The sequence below is a fragment of the Eleutherodactylus coqui genome, unplaced genomic scaffold, assembly GCF_035609145.1.
Source record: "Eleutherodactylus coqui strain aEleCoq1 unplaced genomic scaffold, aEleCoq1.hap1 HAP1_SCAFFOLD_89, whole genome shotgun sequence".
In the NCBI taxonomy this organism is placed as follows: domain Eukaryota; kingdom Metazoa; phylum Chordata; class Amphibia; order Anura; family Eleutherodactylidae; genus Eleutherodactylus; species Eleutherodactylus coqui.
The window spans coordinates 285,593-307,226 of NW_027101717.1; the positions used below are offsets into that span (position 1 = coordinate 285,593).

At 46.4% G+C, this 21,634-nt stretch overlaps 1 protein-coding gene across 8 annotated transcripts in view; it reads right to left on the minus strand.

Annotated features, from left to right (window-relative positions):
- Positions 1-21,634, minus strand: part of LOC136590921 (bromodomain and PHD finger-containing protein 3-like) — a 192,211-nt gene that overhangs the window by 68,646 nt on the left and 101,931 nt on the right. For all 8 annotated transcript variants that reach the window (XM_066588437.1, XM_066588436.1, XM_066588432.1 and 5 more), the window contains exon 4: positions 5,426-5,557. In XM_066588437.1, coding sequence (XP_066444534.1) covers positions 5,426-5,557 — 132 coding nt within the window. The remainder of the gene's footprint in view (positions 1-5,425; positions 5,558-21,634) is intronic.

Below are 21,634 nucleotides of genomic sequence, written 5' to 3' on the forward strand. Positions count from 1 at the left end.
TGCGTATGGGCTGTGGGTATATCCGCGACCATGGAGCAACAATGGGCTCTATGTTGCGGATATCCGCGGTAAAATAGAACCTGCTGTGTTCTCCTTTCTGCGAGTGGATTACGCAATTCCGACCCACTAATGTGAGCGGAATTGTGTAATCCAATGTGATTGATCTGCGTATTACCACGGATCAGACGCATGTGGAATCCGTAATTCCTATCCGGTCATGTGAGACCGTCCAAAAGTAGATCGCTACCTTTTTATCACGTGACTGGCGACCACTCAACAAGGTCACTGCTCCAGGATCTCGGCGACCATTGGTCGCTGGGAGCAAGGAGATTTTAAGTTTCCTTGGCTCCCTGACTCCTGCGCATGTGTCCGGTGTTTTGCCGGCAGTCTCATGTGCAGAATCCGGGAAAGTTCACGGAGGAAGATCGCGTCGGGGTGCAAATACGGAGGCCTCTGGTAAAAAGTTTCATCTCATCTCACCGATCGCATCGGTGAGGGGAGATGAACCTTTACCTTTTTTTTACTTTTACGTGATCGCCATTATTCATTGGATAACGGCGAACACGTGATCAGGAACTGCTCACCGCAGCTCCCCGTGAAATCTCCAGGCTCTCGGCTAAGTTTTGTAGCCAGGAGCAGGGAGATTTTAAATTACCCTGGCTATCCACGGCTTTTGCGCTGCGCCTGCCATTTTGGCGACGGGCGCGTGCGCAGAAGCTGGGGTAAGGTCCGCGGAAAAATCAGCGGGCCATAGGTACGTCATTTCATCCTCCCTCACAGATATAAACTTTTTTTTTTACTTTTTACACTTTTTTTTACTTGAAATGATCACTCACTGTTATCCCATGTCCCCGGTGAAATCTCTCTGCTTCTGGCTATACATGGCAGCCAGGAGCAGAGGGATTTTAAATTTCATGGGGCTTGAGCCCCTCTGTGCACGCGCCCGATGATTGACATCGCAAAATCTAAAGTTATTCCCCTCCGCAGATAGGGTATAACGGTACAGGTGTACCTTGATGCCACTGGAAGCGGTGGGTGTAGCCAACAGTTAGGGAGTTTGACAGCCAGGTCAGGCCCCCCACTGTGTGATTGGCTGCACTCAGCAATCTGGCCTGCCGGTCATAGCCTGGACTCACCGCTCTGCCGCTGTGGACTCCGGTGGGCTACAATGAAAGTTCGCCGTCAGCAGCGGTGAGTAAGGGCTGCAATCATGAGTGTGCTGGCCTACTGTTCTCTCCCCTGAAGGCATGCATGGGCTCCCTGGTGCAGCAACTAACCCCCACGCCCCATTTTCTGCCTCACTAGCTCACTGATGTGGGCCATTACGGTGCACCGGCCAAGGCCACCCGGTTGCAGCGCTTCCCCCTCCCTTGCAGCCCGAGTAGCTGACGGCTATGCGGGTGTGGCGGTTGGCACCATGGTGTTGCTGGTGGGCCTTCAGACCTCACTGAACATTATCTCCAAAGGACTGGCAAGGTTGCAGCAGCAGCCATGCTGCTGGCTGATGGGGCTAGTGAATGCGCGGAAGGTTGCAGGAGCCTGCATTATGGCAGTGTCGCCCGCACCGCTGGCTGCCAGGGGTAGTAAATGCAGGGAAGGTGGCAGGAGCCTCCAGTGACTTTTGCAGTGGGATTAAGGCATAGGGTTAGGGTTTTTTTCAGTGTTAGGCTTATATTTTAAGGTGTTATCATGTAAATAACACAGAAACAACCCGTATCCCTCTATCCCACCACTAAAGTATTTGCACACTGCTGTCGGTTCTCTGCTGGATCACCACCCAATCGGGAGCTAGGGGTGTGACCGGGGCGTTCCTCCTGTTAAACCCCGATCTTCCGGTGGCGTCAAGGTACACCAGTACCGGGGATAACTTTATAAATCAGTGGCAGTCTTTCCACTAAGAATCCCCACCAATCCTGGGAACAGGGGTCCTGTGCCCCCCACCCCCTCATTTCTTGTCACTGCGGGAATGCTTCTCCCACCAGCTGTAACGTCACATTGACAGAGAATGTGTGGTCGCCACGCTATATGTTTCAATAGGGTGGATGGATATTATCTTGTATGCTTGTACTCTGCTATCTCCAGCACTTCCATTGAAAGTGAATGGAATCTTCGGATTAGAGGTTCCTGTTCTCCATGTGGCTACTGTAAAGCACCTCTCTGAATGTGCCAACAAGATGGCAGTCCCCATAATCATGCACAGAAATCAGAGTAATAAAAAACTACATCTACAAATCAGAAAATAAAAACAGTAGAAATAAAAGGATATGCATTAATATCTGGTTTAAAAGAGAAAATTTAAAAAATCATACGCCTTCATAGGTAAGATTCTAAAATATAACTTTTACTGATTAATTTAAAAAGTGATAGAGAAGCCTGACAAGACAAACAAACATAAAGATGTGGTAGCTGCTATAATCCTTCCATAATTCACAGATACTAAGATGCTAGGATGACAACATATGTCATAGTGCTTGAGATTGGAGTGGAATTGGGCCACTAATAGGCAACTTATTGTGTGTTGGTCACTGGCGTTAAGACCAAACAGTTATTGTGTGTCGGTCGGTAGTGTTAAGACCAAATATTAATCAGAGTGTGGATTTTATTGTAGTAACTCAACGGGTAAAGGCCCAGAAATTAAAGAACAGAAAAGAGGTAAGAACCACTTGAGTAATATGTTAACCGTGGCTTCTGTCTCTCTAAATTTTACTGTGAATGTGTAGACATAAAAAAGGTTTGTGGTTCGGCGTTTCAGCCGTTTTAACAGCTCCTCAGGAACCTATTGTGAACCAAATTGGTATAGCCTGAAATTACATATTTAGAAAGAGGTACAATGGAATTACAATGAAATAGTTTTTTATTTAGATATCAGCAATCATCGGATAGTGTTTTATAAAGACCATAAACAAAGGTTGTTGTACTCCAACACCAAAGTGCTGGAGAACAACTACAATACCTTTGCTTATTGTCTTGGATTACCTGTTAGTGGGCAAAGTGGTTTCCTACATGCATCAAGCCCTACCTGGATTTACCAGTGTGCCTTATGGTGGTGAGCAGATTAATCCCTTTTTCAGTTTTACTTATTGCAGTTCTATTTTTTAACCGAACCCCACTTCAAAAACAAAACACTTGGTTAAGTCTTAACTCCTTAAGGACCAGGCTGTTTTGTACCTTAAGAACCAGACACTTTTTAGGTATTTTACTCATGTGGCGGTTTTACTGCCCTATTTTGTTTCCTTCAGCTACAAAAATTATTTTTACAGCGTTTTTTTTCCGTAACATATAGGGTGATTTTTAAAATATCTTTTTCCCCGTTTTTTAGTTTTATTGGGGGTGAAATGCTTTAAAAAAAAAAAAAGATTTTTTAAAAACATTTTTAGCCTTTTTTAAAATTTAGTATATTTATGCTAAAATAAAGTACGGGAATGAGTTCCTCTTTTTGTTTCGGACGTTTTGATATACAGTATGTATGGTTTTAGTTTACAGGGCGCATACGGCGACGGTTTTGGTTGGCGTCAACTTTGTGTTATTTTCTTTCTTATGAATGTATTGTTGTTTTATTCTGTAATATTGTTCTCTTTGTGTATGTAATCATGTTTTTTACTATCTATGTACCCCATGACGTCATGTAAGACCTCTGGGGGACATTCATTTTTTTTTTACACTTTCCCACTGTAGCTGGGGCATCTGTAGGAGCCCCAGTTACAGGGAAAAGCAACCCCTGTAGTAACATTAGTCGCTGTCAGAGCTGGCCAGGGTCTAGTATGACCCTCCAGTTTTGCTGTAGCAGGGAACCTCGGAGGTCACATGAACCCCTGGCTCCCGTAGTGAAAGCTACGGTTCTGCTTTCACGTTCTAGTAGACAGTGCTCATTGAGCACTGTGTACTAGGGGAAGGAAAGGCAGGAAGGGTTAAAAACCCATTCCTGCCTCTGCTTGATTTTACTATCGGCGGTTCTTCACAGCTATACACAGAAAAGCTATATTTATAAAGGAGCAGGTCCTGCCCTTCTCGTAGCTTTAGAGTTTAGCAATTTTACTAGATAATGCGCCCAGCATATGAGGACCTCTAAACCAGATAATAATTTTTAATTCTCAATATCAGCCTCACTGATATCAAATATTCACCTCTAGTCATTCAGTATAATTTGTTTACTAATTTGCTGTGAAGCTGTACTAGACACCAGCTCACTGAGCAGTTTAACACCTTCGTGACAGCTGATACACCTTTTGACGGACTGTATCGGGGGTCTATGTGGCTCATCGGAGCTGTTAACCCTTTAAATGCTGCTGGTCAATTCTGATAGTGGCATTTAAATCCCCCAAACGACATTTAGGGGTCCCGTATGGCCCCCCGCGATAGGATAGCAGGGAGCCGTGCGGGTGTCATAGCAGCTGGGATCCTTCTGGGGTGGCTTAATAAACTGCCTGTCAGATTACATCATACTGCAGGAGCAATTAAAGCATCGCAGGTTGTCCCTCTGGGGACTAAAAAGCAAAAAGTAAGATCAATAAAGTTTTACTAATTATTAAAAAAAAAAAAAAATAGCCTGTCAGATTACATCATACTGCAGGAGCAATTAAAGCATCGCAAGTTTTCCCTCTGGGGACTAAAAAGCAAAATGTAAGATCAATAAAGTTTTACTAATTATTAAAAAAAAATAGCCCCCCTTTTTGGCTTATTTATAATAAAAAAATCTAAATAATAAAACAAAAGTAGATATTTGGTATCACCACATTCGTAAAAGTCTGATCTATCAAAGTAACGCATTATTTACCTCACATGGTGAATGTCGTCCGAAAAAGAAAAAGAAAGAACTCCAGAAATGCGTTTTTTTAGTTACCCTATATCCAAGAAAAAATGCAATAAAAAGCGATCAAAAAGTCGTTTGTATTCCAAAATGGTACCAACTCAAACTACAGGACGTCCCACAAAAAATGAGCCTCCACACAACTATGGCGAAGGAGAAAAAAAAGTTATTGCGTGCAAATCTGGCGACAGAAAATCATAAAAAAAATAAAAGTACAGCAAAAAACCCCACAAAAACAACAACAACAAAAAACTATATAAGTTTGGTATTGTAGTAATTGTACTGACCCATAGAATAAAGTTATCATGTCATTTTTGTTGCAGTGTCGTAGAAACAAAATGCACCCAAATATGGTGTAATTTCGTTTTTTTATTTCATTTTACTCCACTTCAAATTTTTTTATAGTTTTTTTTCGGTACATTATATGGTACATTAAATAGTACCATAAAAAAATACAACTACAAAAAACAAGCCCTTATACAGCTACATCGATGGATAAATAAAAGAGTGACGATTTTCTAAAAATAGGGGTGGGGCGGAAATGCAAATGGAAAGACAAAAAAAAAAGCTTGGTCACTAAGGGGTTAATCCCACATCAGAGAAAAGAATCTCACTTACTTGTTCTCTTTTTAGTTTCTCTCTCTTGCGAATTAGTTCAGTAAGCAATCTGGCTCTCTCAAGATCATGCCGAAGCTTTTGCCAGTACTTTATTGCCTCTTTAACTGAAGATGACTGAGTATTCTTTTCTTTCTGCAAATCAATGCAAATTAAGTCAAATAGCTTTTAGAATTAAAGGTTGCTACAGGAACTTATTTTTCAAAATATACTACAAGCTGAATTCAATAAGCTTTAAAAGCAGCTGAAAAGATTAAAGTCTGCTCTTGAAACAAAAAAGACTTTAGTGTAATGCCTTAAACGGACACTAACTCTTCCCACAGCTTTTGCTCATTTAACAGCCCATGTGTGTATGAGCAATCTTATAATATACTTGCACTGAAGGGCCACTCCAGCAAAAACACATTTTTCCATCCCTGCCCGCCTCACCTGATTGCTTGTCACACTCTGGAGGTCTCCTCTGTGTAATCACTTATCAGGCATCATCTTGATGGAGAGAATTTAGCTTTTACTTTCACATCAATCCCATGATCCATCAGCACGGCATTAGCTAGAGGCTATACCATCATTTCTGCCTGCTGGGTGGACAGTTTAATTACCATTACCTTCTATATTCACCTAAGTAAGCTACAGACCATAAGTATACAGTCAGGAGGATGAGCTGTAGTTTCCTCTATTATAACTGTGTGATCATCATCAATAACTGAGCTAAGAGAGTCTGTCCCCTCTAAGCAGTTTTTTGTGATGGAATTCATGTAATAGCATCACACAGTGAGAAACAGACTATAAACTGAACAAATAAAGCAAATCTGAGCTGGTCAGAATTAAAATCACATGACCATCTGAGGATAATGAGGCCAGGAGGTCCTGGTAGTGGGGGACTCAATTATTAGGGGGACAGACAGGGCATTCTGCCACAAAGATGGTGATTGTTGCATAATGGTGTCACATCCACATTCAAAGAGATAGACCGGGTGAAGAGAATTGTTGATGAGGAGTTTGTGGAAGCAAGGCTAGACAAAATGGCTAAAAGCTTCTTGGAGCGAGGATATCCAAAAGATATTATACAACAATATAAACAGCGGGCGCATAATAAAATAAGACAGGATTTTTTGGAACCTGTTAAAACAACAAAGTCCCTCCAACGCGTTACATCTTTTTGTACTGCTCGCCCTGCAATTTCTCATATTCTAAGGAGACACTGGCATGTTTTGACCATTAGTCATCCTAAAATTGAGGAATTCAAAGAGCCCCCTTTGATGTATCGAAGGGGTGCCAACATCAGAGACAAAGTGGTATGGACCAATAGGTTTGTTTCCTGTGATCCACGCACCTCTCCCTTGATTTCCAGAAAGGGGTGCTTCCCCTGTATGGGGTGTGCGTCTCGCGGTAACCTCCTTAGAGAGGACAGCTTTACGCACCCTAGAACTGGCCGCAAGTACAAAATTAGAGGACATTTTACATGCCGTTCCTCGTTTGTGATCTATATGGTGGTTTGTCCTTGCAGCTTGTTTTACATAGGAGAAACAACTATGGAGATACAGCAACGAATCTCCAAGCACAAAAGTACGATACAAACAAAAAACAAAGATGTAGCGGTAGCCAAGCATTTCTCTGAGGTGGTCATTACGTGAGTCAGCTACGCTTTCGAATAATTGACGAAGTATGTGATTTACCGTGAGGGGGAGACCGTGAAGGTAAACTCAAATTCCTTGAATTAAGATGGATACACTAACTTAATACATTAGCACCGGAAGAACTTCATTTGGAGTATAACACCACACCATACATTAATGTGCATATATATCTATTTGCTAATTTCTTGTAGATAGCTAGTAATACATTGCTGGCAAGGAACACATTGTAGTACTTACAGTTGATATTGTTGAGATATTATGATTTTAATATATGTGTACTTATGTGTTGTTTTTTGTTTTTTACAGACATTGTGTGTTGGATTGGGATTGTGCAGCATATCCGAATTTTCATAATGTACTCCTATGCGTTTTGTTTATCACCAATTTTTTGCATAATGTATTCTTCTATGGCACTAAATAAAATGGTTTAGCAAGCAGTACATCTATTGCTTTTTCTTTATATCAATGACAATATGGAAGGATTATGCTTTATTAACATACTGAATTAACATAATTTGTTTGATGTCTTTGTTCAAATTAGGTATAAATACATTGCATGACATTGAGTCAAAATTTAACCTATGTATGGGCTAGACTAACGTTTGAAGACACACATCATTCTAGTTAAGAGATTACTTACACTAACTAGGACCCCAAGCCTATTGAGTAGGATGTAGTCACTTATTTAGTTGTAAATCTAATGATGTTGGATCCTTCTATTGGGACACTGTGGATCATCTATGTAGTGCACGGTGTTACAACAGTATAAATGCCTACTTAAATAGTGATTATTGTGTGCCTATTAATGGAAAGGACTGCAGCCCTGACGCAATATGTAGGAGGAGTTGCATCTTTGATGTCCTTGATGTGCGCTGTAGCCAAGTCCCTGACGCGCCACGGTTTAATCCCTGACGCATTGAGGGTGCGTGGCACAGCTGAAACATGTGCAGTAGCGTGGCCAAGCCTAGTGTTGGTGAGGGCAACTTGCCTCTGATGTATAGGAGGGGTGTGGAACTGCCGGCGCATGCGCAGTTAAGATAGTATGTTCAGTACTGGTGAGGGCAAAGCCTCTATTGGTGGATTATGTGCACGTGCGTGATTACCAGGACAGGACGCCGGCTACATGATGCCGGATGCAATGGAACCCAGTTGGAGGTAATAAATGCATTTACAAAAATATATGTACGTATTTTTAAAGAGGTTATTTCCTTTATTTAACAAACGGCTGTGCTGCACACCCCATATCCAATCACAGAGTCTGGAGGTGGGACACTGATGTCTAATTGTAATTGTATTGGTTGTTTGTGATTTGACTCTTTGTATATAAGAGGGTGCTGCCTGCATCACCCCCATGCTTGATAAAGATCAGACACTTGATCGAAATGTCGCAACTTTTTTACTGAGGAATAAAGAATGGCATTTATATAAAGTTAACCCTGGGAGTGCTGGTCTATCTCTTTGAATGTGGATGTGACGCTGTGGATCCTTGGGTCCAGGATTCCTTCTCTGGATCGTGCACCTGTGGCCGAATTCAGCCTGGCGACTTTGTTGGATGTGCTGTTATCTACTTTCCTCTCTGTTGCATAATGGTGTGTCATCTTGGCGCTCAAGTTCAACACATTGTTGATAAATTGACAGATTACTGAGAGAGGCTGGTGAGGATCCAGTGGTCATGGGGCACATTGGCACCAATGACAAAGTTAGAGATAGGTGGAAGGACATCTCTGCTCATTTTATACTCTGACAGCCAGAGAGGCTGGTCATGCTAGGTTAGCTCCATCCTGAGGAAACAACCGTCTCCAAGGTTGTGGAAACGCGTTGATGGGGATGGGTGGATAGGTTCCATGGGCCGATTCCCTCCTTGAAAAATTAATCTATATAGTGGTTGTGTGTTCATCATAATGCAACCTACCTACATATTTAAAAACTGAAAAATGAGACTATCATCATTATCCTAGCTGGCAGCTGTTAGCTTATTACAACAGACTGCATATATAGAAACAGAGACTATCATCCTAAGGGGCATTGATGTAGGTGATAGCCTATAATCAATTCTAGGCTACCACCAAACCATCTATGTACATTAAATTCTAGCTCTTTAAATCCTAAGGGATGAGCGGTTTATAAAGGAATAGTATGCTGCTTCATCAAATGCAGCCACTATCTCTCTTCACCTTACATATCTTCTCTCTACACGAACTATTTATATAAGTGGGAGCAACAATTCTTCTGAATTGCCTACTTATAAGTAAGAGAGATAAAACATTGAAAGGACATCACTATTTGGAACAACTTATCTTGATAGCCAATAACGGTTTTATGTGGCTGTATTCATTTCCTGCATATAATCATATGTATTACGGGAAATGAATAGCTCAGGGGACGGGTCATATAAAAATAAGGAAGTGTCACAGAATAACAAGCAAAATAAGCTTGATATATCAAGGGTTGTGAAAATACACTTCAGACCTAGCATCCAATGGTGATATATTGAGGTGAAATCTGCCAAAACCAGTCACCTAAACATTGTTCTAGAAAGAACGTACACTACCTGAGCAATCTTTGATGAAAAATTGTTCCAAATGAGGTGACAATAAAAATAAATGGATTTGTCAGGTACAATAACAGAGATAATGGACTATTGATCCAAAATATTAAACATCATTGTACCGTGACCAATATAAGAACAGGAACAATTGTAGATGTTAGATCTATTTTGATACAAAGAATTAGAGGTGTTGAAACGGATAGTGACACTGATGAGTAATATTGGATATAGAACCATCAGCAATAATTGTTTATCTTAAGTCACTGACAAAAAATTCTCCACCAATCTTGGATAAACGCTGGTGGCGCTAGTCACTGACAATAGATATTTAATCATCCCTGGATTGAAAAATATTAGGAAAGACAAAAATGGTGGATGGATAAGAATCTCAACAATATAGAATAGAGGTCTGACTATATTGTTTATTGTGATTGAGCAACATCCACCGACCTGAGCTTTATTGATTTTAATTATTGTGTGCCTTATGACACATATGGGAAAATAAAAGCACGCCTTTTTATTATTTATAATCAATAAATAACCACAATAAATTGACCCCACAGTTTCTTTTCAGGAATGAATGCAATTTAGAGGAGAAAAAATAAAATGCCATATTTTTGCAAATTGGTTATTTAATCCCTTAACGCCACAGGACGTAAATGTACGTCCTGGCTGCGGGTACTTAACGCAACAGGACGTACACTTACGCCCTGGGTATAGCACGATATCGGAAGAGATCCCACGCTATCCGGCAGCGGGAGCCGGCTGTCACCGATAGCCGGCCTCTCGCTGCAACAGCAGGGGTGCATATTAACAGCAACGCCCACTGTTAATCCCTTACACGCTGTGGTCAATGTAGATCGCGGTATGTAAAGGGTTCACAGAGAAGTGCGCTCCCTTTGTGACATCATTTGACTCTCGCAATGTAATCACAGAGAGCCCGACAGATTGCCATGACAATAGGACACTAGATACAGCTGCCCTACATTGCCAGTGCCTATGATCGCTGGGTCATTCCATGTCAGTTAAACCAACGCTCCCAGTCGACCATCTCAGATTTCAATGAAACTCTGCACAAAGATAGAACCTGACCCTAAACTAAGATAGCCAAAATATTAGGTTTCAAAGTGCTTTGGTTCACAAGCTCCAGGTCTTTATCTAGGGGATTGTCTTGTGATTACAGCGCGCAACCTGAAAAAAGTGACGATTTCAATCTATTGCCAAGCCAGTTCCAATGACTCTAGAGCAATGAAACTTCACACACTAGGAGAACTTTTGGTGCTGAATCCAGCTAAGCTACTCAGACTGCAACTCTTATCATCATTCTCCCACCATTGCATGTCAAAGTAGCTGAAAAATTCTATCGCGCAAAATATAATTCATATTTTAAGCAGTAATAACTCATAATCAATGCAATCCAACTCAGCTATGAATTTATCAATGTGTACTCCATAGAAATGTTTCTCATTATTCACATTATGGACCCAAAAGGATGCATAGCTCTTAAGATACAATGAGTCAAAAATGGCAAAAAAACATTTTTATGCAAATCGTTACCTTTTTTCAGAGGCAAAAATCGGAATGTACTCCATTTTTTTTTTAATTTTAATAGTTTACAAGTGACTGATTGTGCACCAGCAAAGATGAAGTGAAAAATGAGCAGAAATGAAGTGCAACTGCTGGATGCCATGTCAAGCTGTAGCATGCCGGCTGATCAACAGATCCTATGAAGCAGCTTAATGACAAAACGCAAAACAAAAATTTCCCATCTAGAAGGTCTGGGAACAAAATGAAAAACATCAAAACTTGTAGAGCAAAAAATTCTCTTTCAAATAGAGCAAAAATAAAAAATAAAAAAATGGAGTACATTCCAATTTTTGCCTTTGAAAAAAGGGTCTATAATATGAATAATGAGAAACATTTCTATGGAGTACACATTGATAAATTCATAGCTGAGTTGGATTGCATTGATTATGAGTGATTACTGCTTAAAATATGAATTTTATTTTGCGCGATAGAATTTTTCAGCTACTTTGACATGCAATGGTGGCAGAATGATGATAAGAGTGGCAGTCTGAGTAGCTTAGCTGGATTCAGCACCAAAAGTTCTCCTAGTGTGTGAAGTTTCATTGCTCTAGAGTCATTGGAACTGGCTTGGCAATCGATTGAAATCGACACTTTTTTCAGGTTGCACGCTGTAATCACAAGACAACCCCCTAGATTAAGACCTGTAGCTCGTGAACCAAAGCACTTTGAAGCCTAATATTTTGGCTATCTTAGTTTAGGGTCAGGTTCTATCTTTGTGCAAAGTTTCATTGAAATCTGAGATGGCCAACTGGGAGCGTTGGTTGAAATGACATGGAATGACCCCGCTAATACAAGGGACTTCTGTCCTGCAATGCCTTATCATAGCAATCATAGGTGCTATTGTACAAGTCCCCTACAGGTACATACAAAGTATTAAAAAAAAAGACAAAAATAATGTTAAAAAAAACTAAAAACCATTTTTTTGTGCTTTTCCCCATATTAGCATAATTTTTTTAAATAAAAAAAACCACGTATTTGGTATCGTCGTAACTCTAACGACATGTACAATAAATTGAACACACTTTTTATCATGCACGACAAAAAGCGTAAAAAAAAAATATTATGTCCATATGCACAACAGGGCGTAAACCGAAAGGAACATTAAACTTTAACTGTTTTTTAACTTTTATGTGGATAATGGCGATCACATAACTGGGGACTGCACACCGCGGCCCTCGATCAGTGTTCCAGGCTCTCGTCTACCTGTAGTACCCAGGAGCAAAAAGACTTTAAATTTCCCGGGTTCTCCCCAGCTTCTGCACTTGTGTCTGCCATTTTGCAGATGGGCACATGTGCCAAAGTTGGAGAAAGGTCCGCGGATAAAGATCCCGCCAGGGGACATCACCAGAGGCCTTAGGTAAGCAATTTCCTGGAGGACCTCAAGGAAAATAGCTGTATAAGGCCTCCTTCCCACGAACGGATTTCCGCCGCGTAATTCGCGGCGAAAATCCGCTGCGTTGCCCGCAGCTATTAGGTTCTATTGAACCTAATAGCACAATGCTCACGATGCGTAATTCCACCGCGGAATTACGCACCGCGATTTCTCCCGTCCTCACCCGCAGCATGCTCTATTTTCTGCGGGTGAGGACGGGCTGTACGCACTGACGGCTTCCATTGCAGTCAATGGAAGCCGTCCGTTCACGCTATCTCCCGCTGTAACCAGCGGGAGATAGCGTGAAAAAACGCTTTCCCGCCCACCGCCGCGCGTCATATGACGCCGCCGGCCGCGTCACGTGACACGGCTGGTGACGCGGCGGCGGTGGGCGGTGACGCGGCGGCGGTGGGCGGGGAAGCGATTTCACGCTATCTCCCGCAGGTAAGTATAGGGGCTCTGGGGGGCGCCGTGACGGGCTTCGCAGCGGAATATTACGCGGCGGAGCCCGTCACGCTCGTGGGAAGGAGGCCTAACTCTGTATCAGCATTAGAGATGAGCGAACGTACTCGTCCGAGCTTGATACTCGTTCGAGTATTAGCGTGTTCGAGATGCTCGTTATTCGAAACGAGCACCACGCGATATTCGAGTTACTTTCACTTTCATCTCTGAGACGTTCGCGCGCTTTTCTGGCCAATAGAAAGACAGGGAAGGCATTACAACTTCCTCCTGTGATGTTCCAGCCCTATACCACCCCCCTGCCGTGAGTGGCTGGCGAGATCAGGTGTCACCCGAATATATAAAGCGACCCCTCCCGCGGCTCGCCACAGATGCATTCTGACATAGTTCAGGGAAAGTGCTGTCTTGCTGGAGTTGCTATAGGGAGAGTGTTAGGAGTTATTTTAGGCTTCAAGAACCCCAACGGTCCTTCTTAGGGCCACATCTGATCATATGCAGTACTGTTGAGGCTGCTTTTTGCAGTGTTGGACATTTTTTTTTTTTTTATATCGGCCGTGCAGAGCATTGCGTCCTCAGTCTGCAGTAATTTTACATAGTATAGGGCCAGTAGTGCTGAGGCAGGGACAGTGAAAAAGGTGAAAGACATATACTGTCTATATAGGCAGTGGGCTTTTCCCAAAAAATTTGGGAATAAACATTCTATTTGGGCTGCCTGTGACCGTCCTGAGTGTACTGCGTCTCTGCTGGGGGTAGTAGTCCTAATTAATACGCAGCCAGCTAAGTGTTACAGCAGGCTTGCGCAAAATTCTTTCCTGGCTCTGCTGTGCGTTCCGTAAGCAAAGTCAGCCTCCAACCACAGGCCAATAAGCGGCACATTTAATTACAGCGTTCTGTTTCTGCAATACTGGTAATACACCATGCTGAGGGGTAGGGGTAGGCCTAGAGGACGTAGACGCGGGCGAGGACGCAGAGGCCCAAGTCAGGGTGTGGGCACAGGCCGAGCTCCTGATCCAGGTGTATCGCAGCCGACTGCTGCGGGATTAGGAGAGAGGCACGTTTCTGGCGTCCCCACATTCATCTCACAATGGGTCCACACGGTAGACCTTTATTAGAAACTGAGCAGTGTGAGCAGGTCCTGTCGTGGATGGCAGAAAGTGCATCCAGCAATCTATCCACCACCCAGAGTTCTACGCTGTCCACTGCTGCAACTCTGAATCCTCTGGCTGCTGCTCCTCCTTCCTCCCAGCCTCCTCACTCCATTACAATGACACATTCTGAGGAGCAGGCAGACTCCCAGGAACTGTTCTCGGGCCCCTGCCCGGAATGGGCAGCAATGGTTCCGAATCCTCTCCCACCGGAGGAGTTTGTCGTGACCGATGCCCAACCTTTGGAAAGTTCCCGGGGTTCGTGGGATGAGGCTGGGGACTTCCGGCAACTGTCTCAAGAGCTTTCAGTGGGTGAGGAGGACGATGAGGATGAGACACAGTTGTCTATCACTCAGGTACTAGTAATTGGAGTAAGCCCGAGGGAGGAGCGCACAGAGGATTCGGAGGAAGAGGAGCAGGACGATGAGGTGACTGACCCCACCTGGTTTGCTAAGCCTACTGAGGACAGGTCTTCAGAGGGAGAGGCAAGTGCAGCAGCAGGGCAGGTTGGAAGAGGCAGTGCGGTGGCCAGGGGTAGAGGCAGGGCCAGACCGAATAATCCACCAACTGTTTCCCAAAGCGCCCCCTCGCGCCATGCCACCCTGCAGAGGCCAGGTGCTCAAAGGTCTGGCAGTTTTTCACTGAGAGTGCAGACGACCGACGAACAGTGGTGTGCAACCTTTGTCGCGCCAAGATCAGTCGGGGAGCCACCACCACCAGCCTCACCACCACCAGCATGCGCAGACATATGATGGCAGGGCACCCCACAAGGTGGGACGAAGGCCGTTCACCGCCTCCTGTTTGCACCACTGCCTCTCCTCCTGTGCCCTAACCTGCCACTGAGATCCAACCCCCGTCTCAGGACACAGGCCCTACCGTATCCTGGCCTGCACCCACACCCTCACCTCCGCTGTCCTCGGCCCCATCCAGCAAGGTCTCTCAGCGCGCCGTCTCTAGCGCAAGTGTTGGAGCGCAAGTACGCCGCCACGCACCCGCACGCTCAAGCGTTAAACGTGCACATTGCCAAATTGATCAGCCTGGAGACGCTGCCGTATAGGCTTGTGGAAACGGAGGCTTTCAAAGGCATGATGGCGGCGGCAGCCCCGCGCTACTCAGTTCCCAGTCGCCACTACTTTTCCTGATGTGCCGTCCCAGCCCTGCACGACCACGTCTTCCGCAACATTGTACGCGCCCTCACCAACGCGGTTACTGCCAAGGTCCACTTAACAACGGACACGTGGACAAGCACAGGCGGGCAGGGCCACTATATCTCCCTGACGGCACATTGGGTGAATTTAGTGGAGGCTGGGACTGAGTCAGAGCCTGGGACCGCTCACGTCCTACCAACCCCCAGAATTGCGGGCCCCAGCTCGGTGCTGGTATCTGCGGCGGTGTATGCTTCCTCCACTAAACCACCCTCCTCCTCCTACGCAACCTCTGTCTCGCAATCAAGATGTGTCAGCAGCAGCACGTCGGCAGCAGTCGGTGTCGCGCGGCGTGGCATCACAGCGGTGGGCAAGCGTCAGCAGGCCGTGCTGAAACTACTCAGCTTAGGAGAGAAGAGGCCCACGGCCCACGAACTGCTGCAGGGTCTGACAGAGCAGACCGACCACTGGCTTGCGCCGCTGAGCCTCCAACCGGGCATGGTCGTGTGTGACAACGGCCGTAACTTGGTGGCGGCTCTGCAGCTTGGCAGCCTCACGCACGTGCCATGCCTGGCCCACGTCTTTAATTTGGTGGTTCAGCGCTTTCTGAAAAGCTACCCACGCTTGTCAGACCTGCTCAGAAAGGTGCGCCGGCTCTGCGCACATTTCCGCAAGTCCCACACGGACGCTGCCACCCTGCAACATCGGTTTAATCTGCCAGTGCACCGACTGCTGTGCGACGTGCCCACACGGTGGAACTCTACGCTCCACATGTTGGCCAGGGTCTATGAGCAGCGTAGAGCTATAGTGGAATACCAACTCCAACATGGGCGGCGCAGTGGGAGTTAGCCTCCTCAATTCTTTACAGAAGAGTGGGCCTGGTTGGCAGACATCTGCCAGGTCCTTCGAAACTTTGAGGAGTCTACCCAGATGGTGAGCGGCGATGCTGCAATCATTAGCGTCACCATTCCTCTGCTATGCCTCTTGAGAAGTTCCCTGCAAAGCATAAAGGCAGACGCTTTGCGCTCGGAAACGGAGGCGGGGGAAGACAGTATGTCACTCGATAGTCAGAGCACCCTCATGTCTAAATCTCAGAGCGTTGAGGAGGAGGAGGAGTATGAGGAGGAGGGGGAAGAGACAGCTTGGCCCACTGCTGAGGGTACCCATGCTGCTTGCCTGTCATCCTTTCAGCGTGTATGGCCTGAGGAGGAGGAGGATGCGGAAAGTGATCTTCCTAGTGAGGATAGCCATGTGCTGCGTACAGGTACCCTGGCACACATAGCTGACTTCATGTTAGGATGCCTTTCTTGTGACCCTCGCGTTACATGCATTCTGGCCACTACGGATTACTGGGTGTACACACTGCTCGACCCACGGTATAAGGAGAACCTTTCCACTCTCATACCCGAAGAGGAAAGGGGTTCAAGAGTGATGCTATACCACAGGACCCTGGCGGACAAACTGATGGTAAAATTCCCATCCAACAGCGCTAGTGGCAGAAGGCGCAGTTCCGAGGGCCAGGTAGCAGGGGAGGCGCAGAGATCAGGCAGCATGTACAGCACGGGCAGGGGAACACTCTCCAAGGCCTTTGACAGCTTTCTGGCTCCCCAGCAAGACTGTGTCACCGCTCCCCAGTCAAGGCTGAGACGGCGGGAGCACTGTAAAAGGATGGTGAGGGAGTACGAAGCCGATCGCACGACCGTCCTCCGTGACGCCTCTGCCCCCTACAACTACTGCGTGTCAAAGCTGGACACGTGGCCTGAACCCGCGCTGTATGCCCTGGAGGTGCTTGCTTGTCCTGCGGCTAGCGTCTTGTCAGAGAGGGTGTTTAGTGCGGCTGGGGGAATCATCACGGATAAGCGTACACGCCTGTCAACCGACAGTGCCGACAGGCTTACACTCATAAAGATGAACAAAGCCTGGATTTCCCCAGACTTCTCTTCTCCACCAGCGGACAGCAGCAATACCTAAGCAATACGTAGGCTGCACCCGCGGATGGTAGCATCGTTCTCTATCACCATCAAAAACAGGGACCTTTTAGCTTCATCAATCTGTGTATTATATTCATCCTCCTCCTCCTGAAACCTCACGTAATCACGCCGAACTGGCAATTTTTCTTAGGCCCACAAGGCTCAGTCATATAATTTTTGTAAACAATTTTTATACGTTTCAATGCTCAGTAAAGCATTGAAACTTGCACCTGAACCAATTTTTATTTTAACTGGGCTGCCTCCAGGCCTAGTTACAAATTAAGCCACATTAACCAAAGCGATTAATGGGTTTCACCTGCCCTCTTGGTTGGGCATGGGCAATTTTTCTGAGGTACATTAGTACTGTTGGTATACCAATTTTTTGGGACCCTCGCCTACAGTGTAATCCAATTAATTTTTTGCCCACCTGCATTAAAGCTGACGTTACATCAGCTGTGCTGGGCGCTGCAATGGGATATATTTATGTACCGCCGGTGGCTTCCTGGCACCCACCCATGCTGTCGGTCCACACGGAGTCGAAACTGCATGTGTCCACTTCTAAAGAAACCCAGTCTGACTGGGGCATGCAGTGTGGGCCGAAGCCCACCTGCATTAAACATGACATTACCTCAGCTGTGATGGGCAATGCAATGGGATATATTTATGTACCGCCGGTGGCTTCCTGGCACCCACCTATGACATTACCTCAGCTGTGCTGGGCACTGCAATGGGATGTATTTATGTACCGCCAGTGGCTTCCTGGCACCCACCCATGCTGTCGGTCCACACGGAGTTGTAACTGCATGTGTCCACTTCTAAAGAACCCCAGTCTGACTGGGGCATGCAGTGTGGGCCGAAGCCCACCTGCATTAAACTTGACATTACCTCAGCTGTGCTGGGCACTGCAATGGGATATATTTATGTACCGCCGGTGGGTTCCAGGGAGCCACCCATGCTGTGGGTCCACAGGGACTTCACCTCCTGAAACCTCACGTAATCACGCCGAACGGGCAATTTTTCTTAGGCCCACAAGGCTCAGTCATATAATTTTTGTAAACAATTTTTATACGTTTCAATGCTCATTAAAGCGTTGAAACTTGCACCTGAACCAATTTTTATTTTAACTGGGCTGCCTCCAGGCCTAGTTACAAATTAAGCCACATTAACCAAAGCGATTAATGGGTTTCACCTGCCCTCTTGGTTGGGCATGGGCAATTTTTTTGAGGTACATTAGTACTGTTGGTATACCAATTTTTTGGGACCCTCGCGTACAGTGTAATCCAATTAATTTTTTGCCCACCTGCATGAAAGCTGACGTTACATCAGCTGTGCTGGGCGCTGCAATGGGATATATTTATGTACCGCCGGTGGCTTCCTGGCACCCACCCATGCTGTCGGTCCACACGGAGTCGAAACTGCATGTGTCCACTTCTAAAGAAACCCAGTCTGACTGGGGCATGCAGTGTGGGCCGAAGCCCACCTGCATTAAACATGACATTACCTCAGCTGTGATGGGCAATGCAATGGGATATATTTATGTACCGCCGGTGGGTTCCTGGCACCCACCCATGCTGTCGGTCCACACGGAGTTGTAACTGCAAGTGTCCACTTCTAAAGAACCCCAGTCTGACTGGGGCATGCAGTGTGGGCTGAAGCCCACCTGCATTAAACATGATATTACCTCAGCTGTGATGGGCAATGCAATGAGATATATTTATGTACCGCCGGCGGGTTCCAGGGAGCCACCCATGCTGTCGGTCCACACGGAGTTCTAACTGTATGTGTCCACTTCTAAAGAACCCCAGTCTGACTGGGGCATGCAGTGTGGGACGAAGCCCACCTGCATTAAACATGACATTACCTCAGCTGTGATGGGCAATGCAATGGGATATACTGTATTTATGTACCGCCGGTGGCTTCCTGGCACCCACCCATGCTGTCGGTCCACACGGAGTTGTAACTGCATGTGTCCACTTCTAAAGAACCCCAGTCTGACTGGGGCATGCAGTGTGGGCCGAAGCCCACCTGCATTAAACATGACATTACCTCAGCTGTGCTGGGCACTGCAATGGGATATATTTATGTACCGCCGGTGGCTTCCTGGCACCCACCCATGTTGTCGGTCCACACGGAGTTGTAACTGCATGTGTCCACTTCTAAAGAACCCCAGTCTGACTGGGGCATGCAGTGTGGGCCGAAGCCCACCTGCATTAAACATGATACTACCTCAGCTGTGCTGGGCACTGCAATGGGATATATTTATGTACCGCAGGTGGCTTCCTGGGAGCCACCCATGCTGTCGGTCCACACGGAGTTGTAACTGCATGTGTCCACTTCTAAAGAACCCCAGTCTGACTGGGGCATGCAGTGTGGGCCGAAGCCCACCTGCATTAAACATGACATTACCTCAGCTGTGCTGGGCACTGCAATGGGATATATTTATGTACCGCCGGTGGCTTCCTGGCACCCACCCATGCTGTCGGTCCACACGGCGTTCTAACTGCATGTCTCCACTTCTAAAGAACCCCAGTCTGACTGGGGCATGCAGTGTGGGCCGAAGCCCACCTGCATTAAACATGACATTACCTCAGCTCTGATGGGCAATGCAATGGGATATACTGTATTTATGTACCGCCAGTGGCTTCCTGGCACCCACCCATGCTGTCGGTCCACACGGCGTTCTAACTGCATGTGTCCTCTTCTAAAGAACCCCAGTCTGACTGGGGCATGCAGTGTGGGCCGAAGCCCACCTGCATTAAACATGACATTACCTCAGCTGTGCTGGGCACTGCAATGGGATATATTTATGTACCGCCGGTGGGATCCAGGGAGCCACCCATGCTGTCGGTCCACACGGAGTTGTAACTGCATGTGTCCACTTCTAAAGAACCCCAGTCTGACTGGGGCATGCAGTGTGGGCCGAAGCCCACCTGCATTAAACATGACATTACCTCAGCTGTGCTGGGCACTGCAATGGGATATATTTATGTACCGCCGGTGGCTTCCTGGCACCCACCCATGTTGTCGGTCCACACGGAGTTATAACTGCATGTGTCCACTTCTAAAGAACCCCAGTCTGACTGGGGCATGCAGTGTGGGCCGAAGCCCACTTGCATTAAACATGACATTACCTCAGCTGTGATGGGCACTGCAATGGGATATATTTATGTACCGCCGGTGGCTTCCTGGCACCCACCCATGCTGTCGGTCCACACGGAGTTGTAACTGCATGTGTCCACTTCTAAAGAACCCCAGTCTGACTGGGGCATGCAGTGTGGGCCGAAGCCCACCTGCATTAAACATGACATTACCTCAGCTATGCTGGGCACTGCAATGGGATATATTTATGTACCGCCGGTGGGTTCCAGGGAGCCACCCATGCTGTTGGTCCACAGGGACTTCACAATAGGGAGTTGTACCTGCACGTGTCTAGGAATTAAAAAACCCGTCAGGTTGGGGCATGCAGTGTGGGCCGAAGCCCACCTGCATTTAATCGGACGTTAGCTCTGCTGTCCAGGGCACTGCAATGGGATACATTTATGTACAGCCGGTGGGTTCCAGGGAGCCACCCATGCTGTGGGTGCACACGGAATTCCCATTGCGGAGTTGTACTTGCCTGTGACTATTTATTAAAAACCCCGGTCTGACTGGGGCATGCAGACACCTTGACAGAATGAATAGTGTGTGGCACATAGGTTCCCCATTGCTATGCCCACGTGTGCAGCTCCAGATGGAGGTGGCACTGGATTGGATTTCTCATTGCTTCTGTACAGCATTGTGGGCTATCGCCCCGCCCCCTTTAAAGAGGGTCGCTGCCTGGCCCTGCCAACCCTCTGCAGTGTGTGCCTGCGGTTCCTCCTCATGGCAGACGCACTTATAAATAAACATGAGGGTGGTGTGGCTATGAGGCCAGCGTGTGGCATGAGGGCAGCTGAAGGCTGCGCAGGGACTATTTGGTGTGCGCTGTGGACACTGGGTCGTGCAGGGGGGGTTTGGGCAGCATGTAACCCAGGAGAAGTGGCAGCGGAGTGTCATGCAGGCAGTGATTGTGCTTAGTTGGAGGTAGTGTGGTGCTTAGCTAAGGTATGCATTGCTAATGAGGGCTTTTCAGAAGTAAAAGTTGTTGGGAGGGGGGGGCACTCTTGCCGCTATTGTGGCTTAATAGTGGGACCTGGGAACTTGAGATGCAGCCCAACATGTAGCCCCTCGCCTGCCCTATCCGTTGCTGTGTCGTTCCCATCACTTTCTTGAATTCCCCAGATTTTCACAAATGGAAACCTTAGCGAGCAGCGGCGATACACAAAAATGCTCGGGTCGCCCATTGACTTCAATGGGGTTCGTTATTCGAA